Source organism: Myotis davidii, unplaced genomic scaffold, assembly GCF_000327345.1.
Source record: "Myotis davidii unplaced genomic scaffold, ASM32734v1 scaffold362, whole genome shotgun sequence".
Taxonomy (NCBI): domain Eukaryota; kingdom Metazoa; phylum Chordata; class Mammalia; order Chiroptera; family Vespertilionidae; genus Myotis; species Myotis davidii.
The window spans coordinates 4,642,386-4,662,041 of record NW_006297152.1 but is presented as its reverse complement, the minus strand read 5'-3'; the positions used below and the strand labels follow the sequence as shown (position 1 = coordinate 4,662,041).

General features: G+C 48.1%; 1 protein-coding gene across 1 annotated transcript in view; it reads left to right on the top strand.

Annotated features, from left to right (window-relative positions):
- The window catches only part of LAMC2 (laminin subunit gamma 2), a 55,918-nt gene that overhangs the window by 30,839 nt on the left and 5,423 nt on the right, over window positions 1-19,656 (top strand). Inside the window, exons 5-19 of the mRNA XM_006772963.2 lie at window positions 1,742-1,878; window positions 2,690-2,812; window positions 4,013-4,202; window positions 6,615-6,727; window positions 7,346-7,564; window positions 8,157-8,339; window positions 8,944-9,189; window positions 11,459-11,604; window positions 12,789-12,945; window positions 13,265-13,470; window positions 14,559-14,638; window positions 15,723-15,872; window positions 16,873-17,017; window positions 17,963-18,112; window positions 18,659-18,773. Of these exons, the coding sequence (XP_006773026.1) occupies window positions 1,742-1,878; window positions 2,690-2,812; window positions 4,013-4,202; window positions 6,615-6,727; window positions 7,346-7,564; window positions 8,157-8,339; window positions 8,944-9,189; window positions 11,459-11,604; window positions 12,789-12,945; window positions 13,265-13,470; window positions 14,559-14,638; window positions 15,723-15,872; window positions 16,873-17,017; window positions 17,963-18,112; window positions 18,659-18,773 (2,360 nt within the window). The remainder of the gene's footprint in view (window positions 1-1,741; window positions 1,879-2,689; window positions 2,813-4,012; window positions 4,203-6,614; window positions 6,728-7,345; window positions 7,565-8,156; window positions 8,340-8,943; window positions 9,190-11,458; window positions 11,605-12,788; window positions 12,946-13,264; window positions 13,471-14,558; window positions 14,639-15,722; window positions 15,873-16,872; window positions 17,018-17,962; window positions 18,113-18,658; window positions 18,774-19,656) is intronic.

Below are 19,656 nucleotides of genomic sequence, written 5' to 3'. Positions count from 1 at the left end.
TTGGCAACATCTCTCCAATTCCCGCCCTTCCTCCCATACCTCTGAGCAGGTTTCCCTCCCAGCCAGGCCCCAGCTCACTCTCCTCCCTCCTCCCTCTTCCCTCCTCCCTCCTCCCTGGAGTGGCCACTATTCTGACTTCTAGGGTGATCGCTTCCTTACTTTTCTTCATGATTTGTTATGCAAGTGCATTCCTATAAACACGATTAGTTAGTGTTGCCTAATTCATTCATTTTCCTCCCTTCCTTTGTCATGCCCTCTCTACCCTTTCTGGACCTCCCTCCCTTCTTCTTTCCTTCCTTGTTTTTAAATTTCTTTTAATCTACAGGTTTCCTCCACAGAAACCATATGATTTTTTTTAAACCCTTGCCCTATAGAGAAAAAGCCATGCTTGTTTACGTCCAGCTGTTCTCTGAAGCATCACAGCCCAACTTGCTTTTCTGGGATTTTGTACAATGAACATACGCCCGACCCATGGTCCAGTGAGTTAGACCACACGGATTAGAAACAAACGTGCTTGAGTTTGCATCTTGCCTCGGCCACTTACCAGCTGAATGAACAGGCTTCTTAACCTCTCTTGGTCTCTTCATCTAAGAAAGTTGGAAATAACAAATTGCTATCTCATAGGGTTGTGGTGAGGATTAAATGAGAGAGCACACATCAGGTGCCTGGCATTTCATTTGAAGTGTTAAATGATACTTGAAACTATCGTTATTTCATATAGAAGGATGTAGTAAACTTGAACAGAGAAAAACATGAGTTCTCCCTAGCTTCCCCTGCCCTCTTCTCTGTGACCCCAACATCTGGGACTTGTGTGGCAGCTGTGGTCCTCAGAGAAGCCCCTGGACAGCTCGAGCTGGGAGAGAGGTGAAACTCTAGCCCACACTTTGCTTCTGTAGAGAGTCTCTAGCCACCCTTTGTCGTAGCCTCACCTGCCCCTTTCCTCGCTGAGCCAGAGCCCGGGGACAAGGGCAAGGATGCTAACTAACACCTAGTGCTCTGGTTGGGGGGAGGGGGGGTCAGTGGGGCTAAGTGGGTGCTGGGACTAGAGCATTTGCTTTCCTTTCCTGCACCCTCCCTCACCCTTTTGTCCCCATTAAGCCCTTACTCCAGGATGAGTCCAGCTCTGCATAGCCCTGCCCTACCCCACCCCATTTTGCCCACATGACCTCCACTCAGTTCCTCACCAAGAATGGGGAAATCACTAAGTTTCCAAACCACCAATTCACACATGATTCTGCTCTACTAGAGGGAGAGAAAGTGAATGCGCCCCATGCTCTGTCACTAGGTGGGGAAGCGGGGGTGGGGTGGGGTGGGGGGAGGGCCTATGGTTGTCCCCAGGTGGTCTGAGAGTGGGGATGGCATGTATAATTTGTATGTAGCCCCTCTGGGAATGAACAGGCCCGGGTGGGAGAGAAAGTAGGAAAGAACAGTCATTATATTCTCTACACGGACTAAAAAATAGCCCATAGCCCTGGCCGGTTTGGCTCAGTGGATAGAGTGTCAGCCTGCGGACTCAAGGGTCCCAGGTTTGATTCTGGTCAAGGGCATGTACCTTGGTTGCGGGCACATCCCCAGTGTGGGGTGTGCAGGAGGCAGCTGATCGATGTTTCTCTCTCATCAATGTTTCTGACTCTCTGTCTCTCTCCCATTCTCTCTGTAAAAAGTCAATAAAATATATTTTTTTTAAAAAAAGAGAGAAAGAAGCTATAATATTATCCTGACTTCCAAAACGCCCCTGCAGGTGTCGACCAGGGTACTATCACCTGGATGGAGGAAACCCGGAGGGCTGTACCCAGTGTTTTTGCTACGGGCATTCAGCCAGCTGCCACAGCTCTGGGGACTACAGCGTCCACAAAATCACCTCTGCCTTCCATCAGGGTAAGGTCCTCTGTTTTCTAGAATTTCTGTTTTTAACATTGTACAGGGCTCTGTGCTGACAGATAACCACATGGCCATCCATAGGACGGGAGTCTGGAGTCACCTTTAGCAACTCTCTTCTAGCTTCTAATGTGCATTATTATTACAGGCCAATCAGGCAGGCTCTGGTATCTTGAAAAAGTTATAACTGAACAAGTTACTCATACCAGCGTGTGAATAACTTAAAAGGACCACTGAAAAGAGACCAGGGTTTCATTTCCCTGCATTTCCCATCCCCATCTGTTAAAAAGCCACAAAGAATCTTTCAGCGGATTGAGTGCAGGGGGAGGGGCTCTTATGAGCTCCTTCCTGGAATTCACACTCACTAATCATACTCCTTTCACATACACTAAATGAGTTAATTTATGTGAAATTAGTTCCCAAGCTACAAAGCGCCATAAAAATGTGGGAGATCCAGATGATTCCAACTCTGAATCTCCCTTTGAACATCCTGGACCCTCTTTCCTCACTAAGGCCAGACACTGTTTATGTCAATAAAATAATATTCCAAATTACAGGCAGATGAAAACGTGCTCTCTTCTCACAAGAGACACAAAGACTAGAAGTCAGTGCAGCTGTGGGCAGAGCAGATGAGGTTGAGACCCAAGCAGAGAGGAGCCCGGGGAATTTTGAGGACTGGACCGTGAGGGTGGAAATATTAAGAAAACCCCACTTGCTACGCACCGCTAGGACTTTTTGGCAAGCACATCTTGCCTTGTTTATCTCAGTCGATGGTGTGTCCGAATGCAGAGTGGTTTTATTTGTCTTCCAGATGTTGACGGCTGGAAGGCTGTCCAAAGAAATGGGTCCCCTGCAAAGCTCCATTGGTCCCCCCGCCACCGGGACGTGTTCAGCTCGGCACGACGATCGGACCCTGTCTATTTTGTAGCTCCTGGTATGTACGGCGTTTGTCCTATAGAAGCCAACCTATGAGAGACTAGGAAGTGAGGATAGAGGAGCGGAGTGGGAGAAAAGAAACCATATCCCTTAGTGTTCAGGGCAGCAGTATCCGCAGCCGACGGTTGGGGCTTCAGTCCAATTTAACAAAGTCATGGCACAACAGAGCAGAGTGGGTGTCCAGGCGGTCAGACCCTGGGTGAGGGTCTTACTTTAATCAAAGGGGAAGTTTCTAGGTTTCCCACCAAGACAAGATATAAAAGATAGAGGGACTGCAGTCAAATCCGTGGGCCTGTTGAGAAGCAGATGGAAAAGCAAAAACAAGGCATTTCTCAAAGCTCTAAGCGCTTGTAGATATAAAAATAGTCAGTGGTATAGGAAAACTGGATGGCAAAGCTCTGGTGAGAATGCTAATCCTAGTCACATATCCTTAGCTGATATGTGATTCCTGGATGAGTTGTCCTCTTTAACCTTCCAAAGTTCAGTGCTCTCAGCTGTTAAATGGGAATTGAAATGCCTGCCTCCAAGTATTATTGCCATCAAATGTAATGGTGTCTGTGAAAGCATTCTGTAAACTCTACAGCAGAGGTGGGGAGCGTCCGGCCCGCGGGCCATATAAGGCCCGTGAAATCATTTGGCCTGGCCCTGTTAAAGTATTAGGGGTGAGTTAACTAAACGTTTGACCAAATATAGCAGGCTAATTTTTAAGTTGATAATTTTGTGGCAGAACAGGATAAAAATACCCAAAATGGCCTGTGGCAGAACAAAGGTTCCCCACCCCTGCTCTAAAGCGTTAGGTAACAAATGGCACTATTGCCGGTATACCTGGGATGTTAACATACTGGTCTGTCACAGGGCCTTGCCATGAATCATCTAATACAACAGTCACCAACCTTTCAGACCGAATGGACCACCAGTGGTCCACGGACCACCAGTTGGTGACCGCTGATCTAATAGATGGAGCTGTGTGATAATGAGGCCCTTTTAGCATTTCCGTAACGAATCCGTCTTTGTAGCTGACAGCAGTGTGACCGTGTCCAGTGCCGTGAACTGGCTCTTCCAAAGGGTAGTTTGGGGCAGGGTGGTGGGTGGACAATACAAGCTCCAACAGAAATGGCCAACATTAGTGCAGACTTGCCCCCTAATTTGCTTCTCCAGCTTCACACTGATCTCAATCTCTTCAAATTCTATCTCACAGCCAAATTTCTCGGGAATCAGCAGGTGAGCTATGGGCAAAGCCTGTCTTTTGACTACCGTGTGGACAGGGGCGGTAGACACCCATCTGCTCACGACGTGATCCTGGAAGGTGCTGGTCTCCGGGTCACAGCTCCCTTGATGCCGCTTGGCAAGACACTGCCTTGTGGGATCACCAAGACTTACACATTCAGGTAAGAAGAGAGACGACCAGTGGGTCCAATAGAACAAGCTGTGTCCTTCCTTCGTTCACTCAATCATCATTTGTTCATTCAATAAGCCTTTCTGAGCACCTTCTATGTACCAGCCATGGTGTTATGTGCTGAGACAGGACATGACTCCCGCCCTCAAGCCTCTCACAGGCTAATGGGAGAGGAAAATAAACAAATGGTTACAGTGAAGCTTATAAGACAGATAAGGTGGACACGGGTTTTGAACACACACAGGCAAAACCAACTCACTGGAGTGATCAAGGAAAGAGCCTCAAGAAGTGACAGTGAAGAGCAGCTCTCTAAGGAAAGAAAAGGGGAAACTTAACAAGGCACAGAAAAATATGCTTGAGGGAGGTTGTGATTTAGGGAACTCCAAGTAGTTACGCATGAGTGGAGCGTGGAGTGGGGGAGAGGAACACACTGAGAAGAGAGGTCAGAGAAAGAGGTGGGAGGAGTGAGCTCACGGACAGCCCTGTGTCTGTCTAAGGGGGTTGCTCATTCTCCTGCGGAATGGGAATTTTGAATGGTGGGTACAGAGGGGTTGGGGAAAGGGGCTGTGCCTTCTAAGTGCTCAGTATTGATTAGAAGTTTGGAAATCAAGACGAAGAAATATGGTCTTTGTCCTCCAAGAGTTCACGGTCTAGTACATTGGTTCTCAACCTGTGGGTCGCGACCCCTTTGGCGGTTGAACGACCCTTTCACGGGGGTCGCCTAAGACCATCCTGCATATCAGATATTTACATTACGATTCATAACAGTAGCAACATTACAGTTATGAAGTAGCAACAAAAATAATTTTATGATTGGGTCACACCATGAGGAACTGTATTTAAAGCGCCAGAAGGTTGAGAACCACTGGTCTAGTAGAATATATTAACAAGCAAACATAGTACAGTACAAAAATTGCTTCAGTAGTGTGCATGCTCATGGGGACTTGGGAGGAGAAGAAAGAGTGCACAGTTCTGCCTGGAGGAGTCACAGAAAACTTCTCGGAGGAGGCAGCATGTGGGCTGAGTACAGAAAGAAGGGCAGGACTTTCCCAGGGACAAAACCAAGACAACTGTGCATGTCGATGTAGGTGAGGGTGTGGAAGGGCATCATACAGGGGGAATTGGCGAGAGCTATTTGTGGCCGCTACACCGCATGTATAAGGGAGGTGGACAGAGAAGGTTGAAAAAACTGGGAAAGGACCCACAGGGTGGTCCTTGTATGTCATGCCAAGGTGCTAAGGTCTTGTCCATGTCTGTAAGATAATGAAAGCTTACTGAGACACTGGAGGTCAGGAAGTGGTATGATCAGGTGTGAAGGCTGGTGCAAATACCATGTGGAGGATACTTCAGGCGGGGTCCTTAACTGGACCATCCGAACACACGCACAGTGGTTCAAGCGACGGTTGCTGGAGGCCTAACCCAGGGCAGCGGTAAGGGAAATGGAGTTAGAAGGCCCACAGCACACACAGTGTGTACTTAAATAATGGAGTGCAGCTTACGCCCGTGGTACTCACACAGCCCTCCCACCTGGAATACCCAGTCCCACCTTCTCAGCCTGGGGCACTTTGCTCTCTGAGATTCAGCTTATAGGGTTTTCCTTCGTGTGAGCCTTCCGGAATCCCAGGTGAAGTGACAGTCACCTTGTGGCAGCCTGTGCATGCATGTGCTATAGCACTCGCTGCGTTGTGTCATAATTATTCACCTACGGCTCTCCTGGCCGGTGCTGACCACCTCACCCCAGTGTCTCTGTGTCTTCCATCCTAACGCAGCTTCTGGCCCCAACCAGGTGCACAGTGAACTTTGTTTAACCAGTCGGTGAATGAAACAAAGGGGTCAGGGTTGTTCCTGGGAGCACAAGTCCAGGAAACAAACAAACAAATAAATAAAACATAAAAAAGAATAGTTCAGGGACTGGTGATGTGATGGAGTGAGGCACTATGATGCCTAATTAGGACGCATGAGATGTAGAAGGTGGAAACAAACTTTCTAAAATGCGCTCAGATAAATTATTTAAACAGCAAAAACAAAAAAACGAATGGTAGCTCTTGGGGATCTGAGTTGAGGATCAGAACTTCTTGAACCCAGAGATGCTTCTAATATTGGGTTTTGCATGACCAAGAATAGAGAGTGGTCTCAGGACTTGGGCCGGCACTGGATGCCAGGAACCCTGGAGCTTGCTTCCTACACTGGATTCCCCCCCCATCACGTCTGGTGGGGCCTGCTTCCCACGGAGTGAGAAAGCCCCATGTTGTGCCGACAAGGACGTGGCTGCTGGTCCTTTGCCTATTCTCTAAGCAGGGCTGTGAAGGGCTTGGCTGTTCCTGGGCATAATTTGTAGCAGGTGTACAAATGACAAGGCTTGAAGAGAGTCGGATCTGTAAGCCTGTGGTTTTAAACCCTGCAGGTTAAATGAACATCCAAGCAGTAACTGGAGCCCCCAGCTGAGTTACTTTGAGTACCGGCGGCTACTGCGGAACCTCACAGCCCTCTGGATCCGAGCTACCTACGGCGACTACAGTAAGTGACGGGGGGAAACGGAGTTCCCTCCCTCAGGTTTTCCTTCCATTTGCTTCAGCGCTAACGTTCAGCCACCCGAGCAAGGAGACAAACTGCTCCGTGGTTTCAGCGGAGGGTCTCTGCGTTGAATTTTTCGATTCTAGAATCGAAAAAGTCGTTAAAAGGGAATGTTTCTCTCAAAACATTGAAGAGTGAATGATGCTTCCTTGCTTAAAAGAGTCTCTGGATTTTAGATGGAAGCTGCTGATTGGAAGACAGTCACATTGAGTCTTTACTGTGTGCCAGGCACATGATACCCTATGCGCTGTCTCATCTAATTTTCACAGCAAACATGGGCAGTAGATCGCACTGTTATTCCCACAGTTGAGACACATTCATACGAAGGTTATGTGTCTCACAGCCTGTGAGGGGGGAGCCAGAATTTAAACTCTGATCCTTCTGACCCCAGAGCCTGTGTGCTCCGTCATGACGGGCGGCTATGCCTCCACGCATGGCCGAGTGAGTGAACACCGCCTATGGCAGTGAGTTAGGAAAGATCAAACCCAAAGAGAGACCCGCCTGTCTATCTTTATTCAGACCTGGCTGCCTGCTCTGTCTAACCTGTTCTCTCCACCGCAGGCACTGGCTACCTGGACAACGTGACCCTGATTTCGGCCCGCCCCGTCTCCGGAGCCCCCGCACCCTGGGTTGAACAATGTGTCTGTCCTGTTGGGTACAAGGGGCAGTTCTGCCAGGATTGTGCTTCTGGCTACAAAAGAGATTCACCCAGACTGGGACCTTTTGGCACCTGTATTCCATGTAACTGCCAAGGGGGCGGGGCCTGCGACCCGGACACAGGTGAGTGAAATGAACACCTGGACCAGGGGGTGGGTGCAGCCAGGCGACTGGGGTCTCCCTGCGCCTGAACTCATTTCAGAGATGGAAAAGGATTAAGGAAAGCCGGGCTGGAGTCCGGGAAGATGGACAGGGTGCTCTGTAACACCCAATCCTTTTCATTGTGGAAATGCCACCAGGTTGTGGGAAAGGTGCTAGGTTACAGGAAATGGCTGTCCTGGTTCAGCGCTGGGGGTGGGCGGGAGTTGGTGTCGAGTTGCAAGAATTATATGAGGAGATCAAAGGCAGTGCCAAGGCCTGGATGAATGTTGGGACAGGCAGGGGGAGGGGGTCGGAGGCACAGTGTGAAGCTAAGGGGAGGAGAGGAAGTGCATGTCTACTCCGGATGGGAGAGGGAGGGTGAGGTGCAGGTCCTCGGCCATGTTTAGAGTTGGTACCAGGGCAAAGGTGAACGCCAGTGCTCCAGCGCGTGGAAGAAAGCTTCAGAAAGGAAGGCACTGGGTTACTAAGCTCTGGCCCCCGACATCACCCGAATTGCAGGAAGTGTAGTTTACCCTGCTCATGGCTGCGTCTCCATTCTTCCTCTGCCTCCCAGGGGACTGCTACTCAGGGGATGAAAATCCTGACATCGGGTGTGCCGACTGCCCCCTGGGCTTCTACAATGATCCGCACGACCCCCGAAGCTGCAAGCCCTGCCCCTGTCGCAACGGGTTCAGCTGCTCCGTGATGCCCGAGACAGAGGAGGTCGTGTGCAATAACTGCCCCCTCGGGGTCACCGGTAAGGCCCGCGCCGCCTGTCCTGATGCCGTGAATTCGCGGACCGAGCTTCTATTCCAAGGAATTCTAGGGAATTATAATTACTAAACGGGCTCATTCTAAAGATACGATGATTTCGATGCCCGAGAGGTGAAGTGGGTTGAGGAAGGGCTGGGTGTACAGGGAGGGAACATCTGAGCTGCTTGAGGAGGTTTGTAATTAGGAGATGAAGTGTTCAGACAAAAGACATGCTTTGGCTCGGTTTTTAAAAGTGAACCAAGGTAGAGAAGGAAAATGCAGTGACCTTGGAAATGTCACATCTGCTGTCGGTCAGTCTGAAAGGAGAGTTCATTTGTCAGCAGCAGCCTTGAGAGTATTGCTCCAAGTCCGCCTCGCCCCACCATCCTGTTCCCTGGAGAGCAAGAGCCAACCCCTCACCAGGGCCTGCTCCTGAGGCTGTTGTTCTGGGGTTGCGGGGCAGCGGGGGGGGCGGCGGGGGGCGGGGGGCGGGCAGGCAGGCATTTTTTGCAGGCAAGCATCTCTAGACGCCACGAGTACTTCCTGCCTCTGAGTCTGGTCTCACTACCGATGGATGACTCCCTGGGCTTGTCCATTGTTCCTTCCAGGTGCCCGCTGCGAGCTCTGCGCCGAGGGCTACTTCGGGGACCCCTTTGGGGAGCGTAGCCCAATGAGGCCTTGTCAGCCCTGTCAGTGTAACAACAACGTAGACCCCAGCGCCTCCGGGAACTGTGACCGCCTGACGGGCAGGTGTCTCAAGTGCATCCACAACACAGCCGGCGCCCACTGCGACCAGTGCAAAGCAGGCTACTTTGGGAACCCCTTGGCTCCCAACCCAGCGGACAAGTGTCGAGGTAGGACTGCATCCCCAAGCAGGTGTGTGTGTGTACACGCAAGCTTGCTGGTATGTACACGTGTAAGAACGTGCTACTCGGCCAGGCCAGCAGCAGGTCGGATTGCGATGCTACTTCGGTTTAGCGGACCAGCTGGTCCATGAACAGCCCAGACCTGTCGGGCCTTGGACCAGTTCCCCTGTAGCAGGGCTGGAGCACAGAGCTGGCGGGCGTCAAATGGGTAAAGCCGGGGAAGAGAAGTGAACAAGGTCAGGTTTACATTCCTAAGTGGAAGAGGAGATAACGTGGGGCCCCAGGCTCTGCCCAGTCCCAAGGCTGGTGGGCAGGGAAGTGGCTGCCGCACCTGTTACAGAACCGGAATAAATGACTGGCCACTGAGCCTGAACAAGCTGAGGCCGGGCGGGGAGTGGGTGGTGAAGTAGTTTGAGACCCTCTCGGGAAGTCGGTGTCATTGATGTGTAAAAAGGCAACGGTCAAAACGTCTCCTAAAGAGACGCGGCTTCCAAGCAGCAGCTGTCTGAGGTCTGCTAATGCTGCTCAGATCAGAGCGTGGATGTGCCGCCCGGGCCTCTTGGCTCAGCCCTCCTGTCCCGCCTCTGCACAGGTGACATTCCAGAGGCAGGTTCAATCCCAGGAGCTGGCCTCACCACAGACTCACCCCTTGGTCGCAAGGGTCTCGGACCAGGCCTGGTGCCCAGAACTTAGGAGCTTGCTTGTCACAAGGCCCAGAGTGGCTCTGGAGGCCCAGATTGGAGGACACCTGATTCTCCAGGTGTCTGCAGGAGCCCAGAGCCTCCCACTGACACCAGAGTGTCCACCCTGGAAATGCCTGAGGACCTCCGTGCAACCCGGGCTTGCAACCCGGGGGTTCTACCCAGGGACACGAATCCCAACTGCCCTGACCCCAACCTGTGGGTTTGCTGTGATGTGCTAGAAAGTACCCCATGGTGGGAAAAGCCTACGTGGCATTGGCACTACTGAGTTCAAGTCCAGCTTTTTAACATACCTACTGTAGTATCCTGATTCTACCAATTAATTTCTTTGAGCTTCAGTTTCCTCATATGGATGAATAATGCTTCACTCAAAGTGGTTGCAAAGATAAGACAGCATAGAGAAAGTATACTGTAAACTAGATAATTCTAGTTATAAGAGGCTGTTAATAGGGATCTCACTGGCTTTAGACCACACATTTCGTCATTCAGCTATCTTTTGTGAAGCACCCACCAGGTGCTCAATGTGGAGCTTGATACTAAGGTTGTAATGATGAGTAAGTCAGCCCCAGCTCCCAAAGGGCTCATATGCTAATAAGGAAAACACAAATACATAAGCAAAGACTGACAGTACAGTAAGATATGTGATTATTACTACACTAGAGGCCCGATGCACAAAATTTGTGCAAGAGTAGGCCTTCCTTCCCCCGGCTGCCAGCACCAGCTTCCCTCCGACACCCGGCACCTGAGATCCAGGCTTCCCTCTGGCCAGCGGCAGGCACCCAGGACCCACGCTTCCCTTGCAGCCCCGGCTTTGTCCACAAAGTTATCTGGAAGGACGTCCAGTCTAATTAGCACATTATGCTTTTATTACTATAGATACGGAGTATTTTGTGAGCACTGAACATAGAGCAGCCCAGAGAATCACTGTACCTCCGTTAGAATGATGTCTCACCTTCCATTATATCCTCAGCCTTGAGAATAGAATGTGGCACATAGTAGGTGCACAATTAATTTGACCAACTGATTAAAGGTATTACTTTCTTACTGCATTTCATACATCAAAGGCAGCAGGACAGAGGAAAAGGGCATTGGCTCTTTTCAAGTTCTCCTTTGAGCTGGCCATTTACTTGCTGTGTGGCCTTGAACAAGTTACTTAACCTCTCTGAGCTCATATTCCTCATCTGTAAAATAGAAGAAGTCAACATCTGGCACAGATTAGTCCCAGAAGAAGCGCTATTCACCTTGTGAGCAAAGTCGGAGTGCCTGCTGAATCTCCAACAGGCTTACAAGTTAACAGAAGGGAAAAAATAAGTGCCACTAGAAGGGATAGGCTGTTGTAATATTTCTTCACCCCCACACACAGCAAACAGACTTGTCAGATGATCCCTGAGACCTGACTGTATTAGGAATGTGCTTAGAGCCATAGCCAAGAGATGCATCTCACCCAGTGTGAATCAATGACACAGTATGAATGCTGGCTTGATCTTCCTTTTATTTTGCTATACCTCCAGTTTCTGGACTTAGCTTGATGGGAATGGTTTATCTTTTGTCTCTAGCTTGCAACTGTAACCCAATGGGCTCTGAGCCTGTAGAGTGTCGAAGCGACGGCAGCTGCATTTGTAAGCCAGGATTTGGTGGCCCCAACTGTGAGCACGCAGCATTAACCAACTGCCCAGCTTGCTATGAGCAAGTGAAGATTCAGGTGGGCATGCTAACCCCCCCTCACCTCATGAGTAAAGTCTTCCAGTGTCTACTGGGTGGTTCTGCCATAGCTCTAGGACCCTCCTAGTCTCCTTGCGGGGTGGAGGGAAGGGTTACTATTTTTTCTCTAAAAATTACTGTATTAAAAAATTCTTTATAACAGTAATAACACTTCTGATTTATGTTCTTCCATGTGTCATTTGAAAACCCCTTTTGTAGATATCGTCTCATTTGGTATTTGTGATAGCTTAGTTAAGTTGGGAGAAAAAGCATTCTGACCTCAGTTTTCATTGAGAAAACAGTCTCAAAAAAATGTGCAGCCTTTTGAAGTCACACGACCATGTGGACCTGGGAATCCCACCCACGCCCCTGACTTTGAGTTCAGTGATTTTCCCACTATAATATGCCACTTCCTAGGATTTTTTCCCAAGCGCTGTCCTTGTATGAATGAAGAAAAACATAAACACACAAAAGATATGAGGAGTCCAGAAGGTCTCAAGGCTGTCTAAACAGAGATGGCTTTCAGAAATGTCTCATTTATATTCCAGAGAAGAATGAAATTGATGTTGTTGTTAATTATTAAATAATGTCTTACTGGAATGAGGGGTGGGGGAAGAAGGGGCCCAAATAGAACCCTACATGTAGGACAAACTGAACCTGTTTTTCTAAAATTTATTTTTATTGATGTCAGAGAGGAAGGGAGAGGGAGGGAGGGAAAGATAGAACATCAGCGATGAGAGAGAATCATTGATCGGTTGCTTCCTGCGCACCCCACACTGGGGATTGAGCCTGAAACCTGGGAATCGAACCATGAACTCCTGGTTTATAGGTTGATGCTCAAACACTGAGCCACACAGGCCGGGCAGCCTGTTTTAAAATTTACGTATTTAACCATCCCTCTATAGCAATTCCTTTGTTCCAGGCACTGTTCTTAGCACTATAGAAATATTGAGTCCAAGTAATAACTCTATGAGATATTATTGTTATTATCCCCACTTATGGGGAAAGAAGGGACATGCCCAAGGTCACAGAGCTAGTGAGCAGTGGGGCCGAGAGTCCAGGCCTACAGTCTGAACTTTGGACCACCGTGGCCTGCTATGCATTTCTGGGCCTTTAGCTTTTGTCCCCTGGATACCTGGTGTCTGACCATGATGTGTTCTGATCCTCTTCCCTGTGTGGTTTCAGATGGATCAGTTTGTGCAGCAGCTCCAGAGCCTGGAGGACCTGATTTCGAAGGCTCAGGGAGGTGGAGGAGGAGCACCCAACGCGGAGCTGGAAGGCAGGATGCAGCAGGCCGAGCAGGCCCTTCGGGACATGCTGAGCGAAGCCCAGATTTCACAAGGTGATGGAGGCCACTTCCCCTTCAGACAGGAGAGAATGCACAGTCCTAGAAAGCATTGCCACCTGAGGTCTCAGACTCTTCTCTGGGTACCAGTTCAGAAGGTATCGCTGCCCAGCCCTTGCGGAGGGGCAAGGAGTGTCTGTGACATTCTCCTGGGAAATGAATGGTGGAGATAAAAGAGCAGTTGCATGCATTCATCTATTGAGTTTGCACCAACTTGCCATAGGCCAGCCGAAGTCCCCTTGTCAGCCCTCTAGTATGATTGATCACCGTGCTGACTTCAAAGAAGCTCATCCTCCCTTTCCTTGTTGCTGTCCAGGGGCCATGCGGTCTCTCAGCCTCCGGTTGGCCAAGGCAAGGAGCCAAGAAAATACCTACCGGAACCGCCTGGATGAGCTCAAGATGACGGTGGAGAGGTTTCAGGCCCTGGGCAGTCAGTATCAGAATCGAGTTCAGGACACCCGGAGGCTCATCACTCAGATGCGCCTGAGCGTGGAGGAGAGCGGGTCTTCTCTGCGCAACACGGTAGGTGGTGCTGGCTGAGGGTGCTGAGACCTGGCTGTGTCGGGGACCCGTCTGCAGGCATCACTGGCTCACTGGCTGTTTCTAGGGTTTTCTCGTCCATCGGGCAGAGAGTTGGACTTCTGTCCCTTGAAACAGTCACCCCTGATTTTGTGTTCTTTAGCGTCCTCCCTCCCCCATGTCCCATTCTACTGCGCTATGTTACTCTTCCTGATTCATTTCTTGCGAACCATGTCTTCCTCCTGGGCTATTCTCTTCTCCCTTCTCTCTGCCTGTCTTCTAGCTTGTTAGCTCCCAGAGGGCAGGATCTGGGTTCATATTCACATTCTCAGGCCCCGAGCACACTGTGTGGCTGTGATGTTTGCTGCAGGAATGAATGAAGAAACAACCGAAAGAACAAATGAAAAGTAAAGGAAGGAGGGCATGGAAACATGGTCCTGAAAATGGGAAATAAAAACCGTGGCTAGTGGGGCTGGGTGGAGGTGGAAGAGGGTATATGAGGGGTAAATGGTGATGGGGGAAAAATTTAAAAATAAGGTAAAGGGAAAAAATGGTCAGTATGATTGTCTTGATGATGTAGTTTGTAGTATGGTAGGAGGGAGAAATTTGAATGAGCACTCTTCTATTTCAGAATAAAGCAGGCAAAGTGACAGTTATATAAGTGGGTGGGTGGAAGATGAATAAAGGAAATTAGAAGACAATCAGATTATTATACTGAGGAAAATTTATTGTAGAAAATTTAGAAAATAAATAACCCCTCCCCCCTGTAATCCCATTACTAAGAAATAACCACCATTATAACTTGATATATAGTCTACTCGACTTTGAATACATATGAAAATATAAACATATGTATATTTTTAATGCATCTCTACCTATCCAGATTTATTTTGAACACAAATTTCAACCTTATTCTTGCTGTTTCTTCTTTTTACTTCTTTTTAATTGTAATAACTGTGGTCACTTGGGACTTGTGTTGCATGGTATAGAGTGCCATGTGGCTAATGATAAGTGGTTCTGACAGGAAGATGCGAACTTGCTTAGGCTTCATGGCCAAGGGCAAAGCCTTAACCGATTTTCCTTTTTCACAGAACATCCCGTCCCCAGACCACTACGTGGGACCAAATGACTTTAAAAGTCTGGCCCAGGAGGCCATGAGATTGGCAAACAGGTGAGCATGGTCAGAGGGCACCCCTGCTGCAGACCATCTCCGCCAGGCCAGACTTGAGCAACACTGCAGGGCATTCCCTCCCCAGGCACCATATTCGTAACCCCTGGGCTCATTTTTTAACCACTTCCCTTGATAAATTGGTGGCCACTAGACATGCTCATTTGGCAGAAGTTGGGGGTCAGGGTGTTCCCGGATTTTTCTGTGACTCACGACATGGCTTTGGTGTGTGTCAGATGTGAGTCCTTGGGCCCCCAAGAAATGAATCCGCCCTTGGAAAAGAACATGCTGCAGCTTTGAGGGACTCCCAGGCTCCCACAGCGAGCCTGGGAACAAGGAGCAACGAGTCTCTGCCAGCCTGGGGGGCGGAGTGGGGTGGGGGCAGGGTTGCTGAGTCTGCAGAGGAGGCCTTCCCCCTGAACAGCAGCTCTGCTGGGCCCCCATGACCTCAGGCAGCTCCTCCCTCCTGCCTGACTGTGCTGCCATGTTGCAGAGGTTTGCCCAGAGCCCACTGCAGAGGAGGGTAGCGTGTTCTGCTAATCCCACATGGAATTCAGTCTGCACAGGGGGCTGGCTTGGGGTTTTGTGGCGTGAGCTGCCTCGGAGTTCGTTTTTGTCGTTTTCCAAAACCAGGAGGACAAAAGCATGTGGGGGACTTTCATTGATTGGTTTTGTCCCCCCTGGTGGTGGCCCAGTTTAGAGTTGTAGCACATAAGAGGTTACATCCTGAATGAAATAGACCCAGGGTTTTTGTGTTTTTGTTTGGTTTTCCCCCTGCAGAAAACAGCTTATACATGCAATATTTTATCCCCTCACTACTGCTCCCAGCCATCCCGAGCCCCACCCCAGGCCTCTCCTGGGTTTGCCATACATGGAAAAGATCACCCAAAAGTCGATGACAACGAGGCTACTCCTGCAGAACACCTCCTGTTTCTTGACAGTCCCTCTAATTCCACCTAACTGGGTCAATTCTGTTTGGCATTTCCAGCCAAACCAGTTCCCGTGCTCCTCTCCCTTCATTTAAATAAAAGGCCCCAAGGAGGCTCTTGCTATGAAAACCCAAATTATTCATTTTTAATTCTTTCAGCCATGAGGAGTCAGCCAGGAACATGGAGCAACTGGCAAGGGAAACCGAAGATTATTCCAAACAAGCTCTGTCACTGGCGCGCAAGGCTGTTCGGGAAGGAGGCGGCGGCGGCAGCCTGGATGGCTCCGTGGTGCAAGGGCTTGTGGGAAAGTATGTTTCAGCGGGTCCTCACGGGACCAATGTCATCTGCAATGTTGGGCCATAATGCAAACTATGTTTCTTTAAAAAATATATTTATATTAAGAGGGACAAGAGAATGAAAGGCTTACTTTAGGGCAAAACAGATACCTCTAAGGCTGGAGGAAGAAAAAGTTGTTGGTTAATCTAAGTAAAATTTGTGTTTTGCTTGAGATATTGCATGCTTGGAGATATGGCCACCCTCTGAGGTGATTAAAGGATGTGAGTAAATCCACCTAGTGGAATGGAGGATATAACAACAATATATTTGTATTATCAAGAATTGGGAAACACCCTGGCTAGTTTGGCTCATCGGCCTATAGACTGAAGGGTCCTGGATTCGATTCCTGTCAAGGGCACGTGCCTGGGTTGTGGGCTTGATTGCCAGTAGGGGGCGTGCAGAAGGCAGCTAGCTGGTCAATGATTCTCATCATTGATGTTTCTATCACTCTCCCTTTCTCTCTGAAATCAATACATGTAAAAATAAATAAATAAGAGATTCATATATGTGTTCATGTATAAAAAATGACTTAAAAAAAAAGAATTGGGAAATGGGTTGAATTGTCCTTAGCCAACCTATATCAGTTTTAAGGCTTGTGTTTAGATGGTAGAGGAGCACATATTTGATACATAACTTCATTTGGCGTTCATGATAATTCCAATCACATACTTTTAACCCCTTCCCCGGCAGAAACGTGTATACTCGTTTTCACAAAATGTTCTTTTTCAGCCGTCGACGAGTATACTAAGAAAATATGGTAAAAAAATATGGTTTATAGGAAGACGAGTTACAAACTGTTTTCATAACCAGCATCAAAAATACTATATAGAACCAAAATAAAAAAATTAGTCTGAAAAAGAAACGCTTTAACAAAAAAATTGTTGGGGAAGGGGTTACGACAACACGATGGGTTTTTGCTTTTAATAAAAAGAGTGAATTCTCACAAACTCCTCTCTCTTTCCCCCTCTGTAGATTGGAGAAAACGAAGTCTCTGGCTCAGCAGTTGTCCAGGGAAGCCACTGAAACTGACATCGAAGCAGAGAAGTCTTATCAACATAGTCTCCGCCTTCTCAATTCCATGTCTCAGCTCCAGGGAGTCACCGATCCGTCCTTGCAGGTAAGGACACCTCACCTGTGTGCTGATGAGCGGAAGCCCTGCTGTTTCCTTCTCTGGGGGGTGGTTCCATCATAGCGTTCAGTCATTCAGTTTGGTCTCAATACTCACCTTTCTTGCTTAGGTTAGGAGTATGCATCTTTCTCATTATCCATGTCCTTGTTCTTTAATCCCAATCTTGGCATTCGAAAAGGCCTCGGCTCACATCCTGAACCAATTTATGGGTAAAGGTTTTCTATCTCTTCCCTACTTTGGGGGACTGTTGAAAACTGGGATATTATTACAGATAAAATTTGATACTTAAATTTAGGTGAAATCTATAATACTATGTATAGCCACTCAAAAGACATGTGTTCTGGTCACAGTTTTTGTTACTTCTGTCATCAATTCCAAACGTAGATTAAGAAGATTTGGCTTTCTACCTACCACAGAAAGCACTCTAAATGCTTCCCACAGAAATGTCCCCATTTATGTGTGTGTGTGATAAAACATGAAATATAATGAAAACAGACACAAAACCTCTTTGAGGATGGTGGTATGGGTGGAAAAGGGGAAGGGGATTAAGAAGTACAAACTTCCAACTAGAAAGTAAGTCATAAGATGTGACGTACATCCTAGGGAATATAATCGAACACTCTCATAGCAATGTATGGTGACAGATGATTAATAGACATATTATGGTGATCACTTTTTAGGTTGAATCACTATGGTGTATACTTGACACTAATATAATACTATATGTCAACTACAATTAAAAATAAGTTTTAAAAAGAGGACCTGTTTGATGCCTGGGGCGCGGGGAGCGTGGGGGGGTGGCGAGTGCTGCTTTGGCATTGTGCTTGTTAGACTTCGGGCCCCTGTTGTTGTTTTCAAACAATGATGGCAGGTCCTAAGAAGACGGGTGTGGTAACTGACGAGCAGAGAGTTGACTTATTTCCTTCGCCACAGGAAGAAGCAAAGAGGATCAGACAAAAAGCTGATTCTCTCTCAAGCCTGGTGACGAAGCATATGGATGAATTCAAGCGTGTGCAGAGCAATCTGGGAAACTGGGAAGAAGAAACCCGGCAGCTCTTACAGAATGGGAAGAATGAGAGACAGGTATCTTTTTAATGCGCTCACTCAACAAACATGCGTTAAATGCCTGCCGTGTGAATAAATATGGGATGGGGGGTGGGGGGTAGAAACTCTCTAAAAGATCATGGTACCACTGCATACAGAGGAAGTAACTAAGATATAGAGACCTTGATGTAATTAGCTCAACTTCACCCACTGAATCAGCCCTCAAATCTAGGAATAGGACCCAGGCCTTGTGGGTCCAATTTTGGTCCAGCTCTGTCTGCTAGCTTGGCTTCAGGAAGTATCCAGAGTTAAAAATTACGATTTGCAAAACTTCTTATCTCTGATAATGGACTAGAGTTGAGACTGTTCGCTGAATGGGATCCTTTTGGGTCACTGGGTTATATAGTGTTTGCTTTGTCCCAGATTGTGCAGGGGTTTGCTCCAGCACCACCATACTCTTGAGTGAGTCACAGCACACTCTGTTGTCACAAAGAGAAATGTGTTGAAACGATTTTGCTTGCAGGAATGTGCTTCCCAGGTATATGCTACATTTACGCTCATCTTGTTCTCTCTGCCTCTTTACAGCAATCAGCTCAGCTACTTTCCCGGGCCAACCTTGCCAAAAGCAGAGCCCAGGAAGCACTCAGTATGGGCAATGCCACTTTTTATGAAGTTGAGAACATCTTAAAGAGCCTTAGAGGTGAGTAGTTCATGGTTCAGGTCCCTTGAGCGTTTTTAAAGTGCAACCATGACTGTGCTTTATTCTGAATCTCATATCTCTCTCTAAGTGATAGGTACATTGGGAGTGTTCATAGACACATAATAAATAGCTTTAGAAAGAAAAAGCTTCCATTAATATGTGGTGCAGGGGAAAGCATTGAGCTAGGTGTCATAAGGCTTGAGTTCCGATCTCTGCCGGACCCTGTGACCAGGCTGAGCTGGCTGGGTGTCCATAAGCCAGTCACAAAGCCTTTCCAGACCCCAGCTTTCTCTTTGAAGGAAGAAGGTTAAGCTAAGTGATCTGTAAGGTCCCTCACCGATCCAACATCCCACTACCATACAGATATTTTTCTTTTTCATTCTTGTTGTTGTTGTAGCCTGGTTGGTTCCAGTATAGGTCAATTTGTTGTGATTATGGGGCAAGCTTTGTCACCAGATCCCAGGAAATTTAGGTCTGTGCCTTAGAGCTTTGGTTAAGGTTCAGGCTTCTTCACTAAACAAAAACAAAAACAAAAAAAAAAACAAAACAAAACACACACCAAAAGAATTCCTCAAGACCAGGGATATTCTTCACAGAAAATCCAGCCCTATCCAACCCTCAACTGCTGTCAGTGGCAGCTTCGAGTTTAAGGCTCTGGTTTGAAACTTCGGGCTTCGAAGATCCCACCTGCTTCTGATTTGCTTTGGCGTCTTAAGATTCTTGCAGTGATGGGGACCCGGGTAGGCTGTGTCATTTCCTCCCCACAAAGGACAAATTATGGTCCTTTCAAGGCCTCCTTTAAGATGCTTTCTCCTGGATAAGAAAGAGCAATAGCCACAACTCCCTCTACCCATCTCGTTCCCAGGCAGTAATAACACTCTTT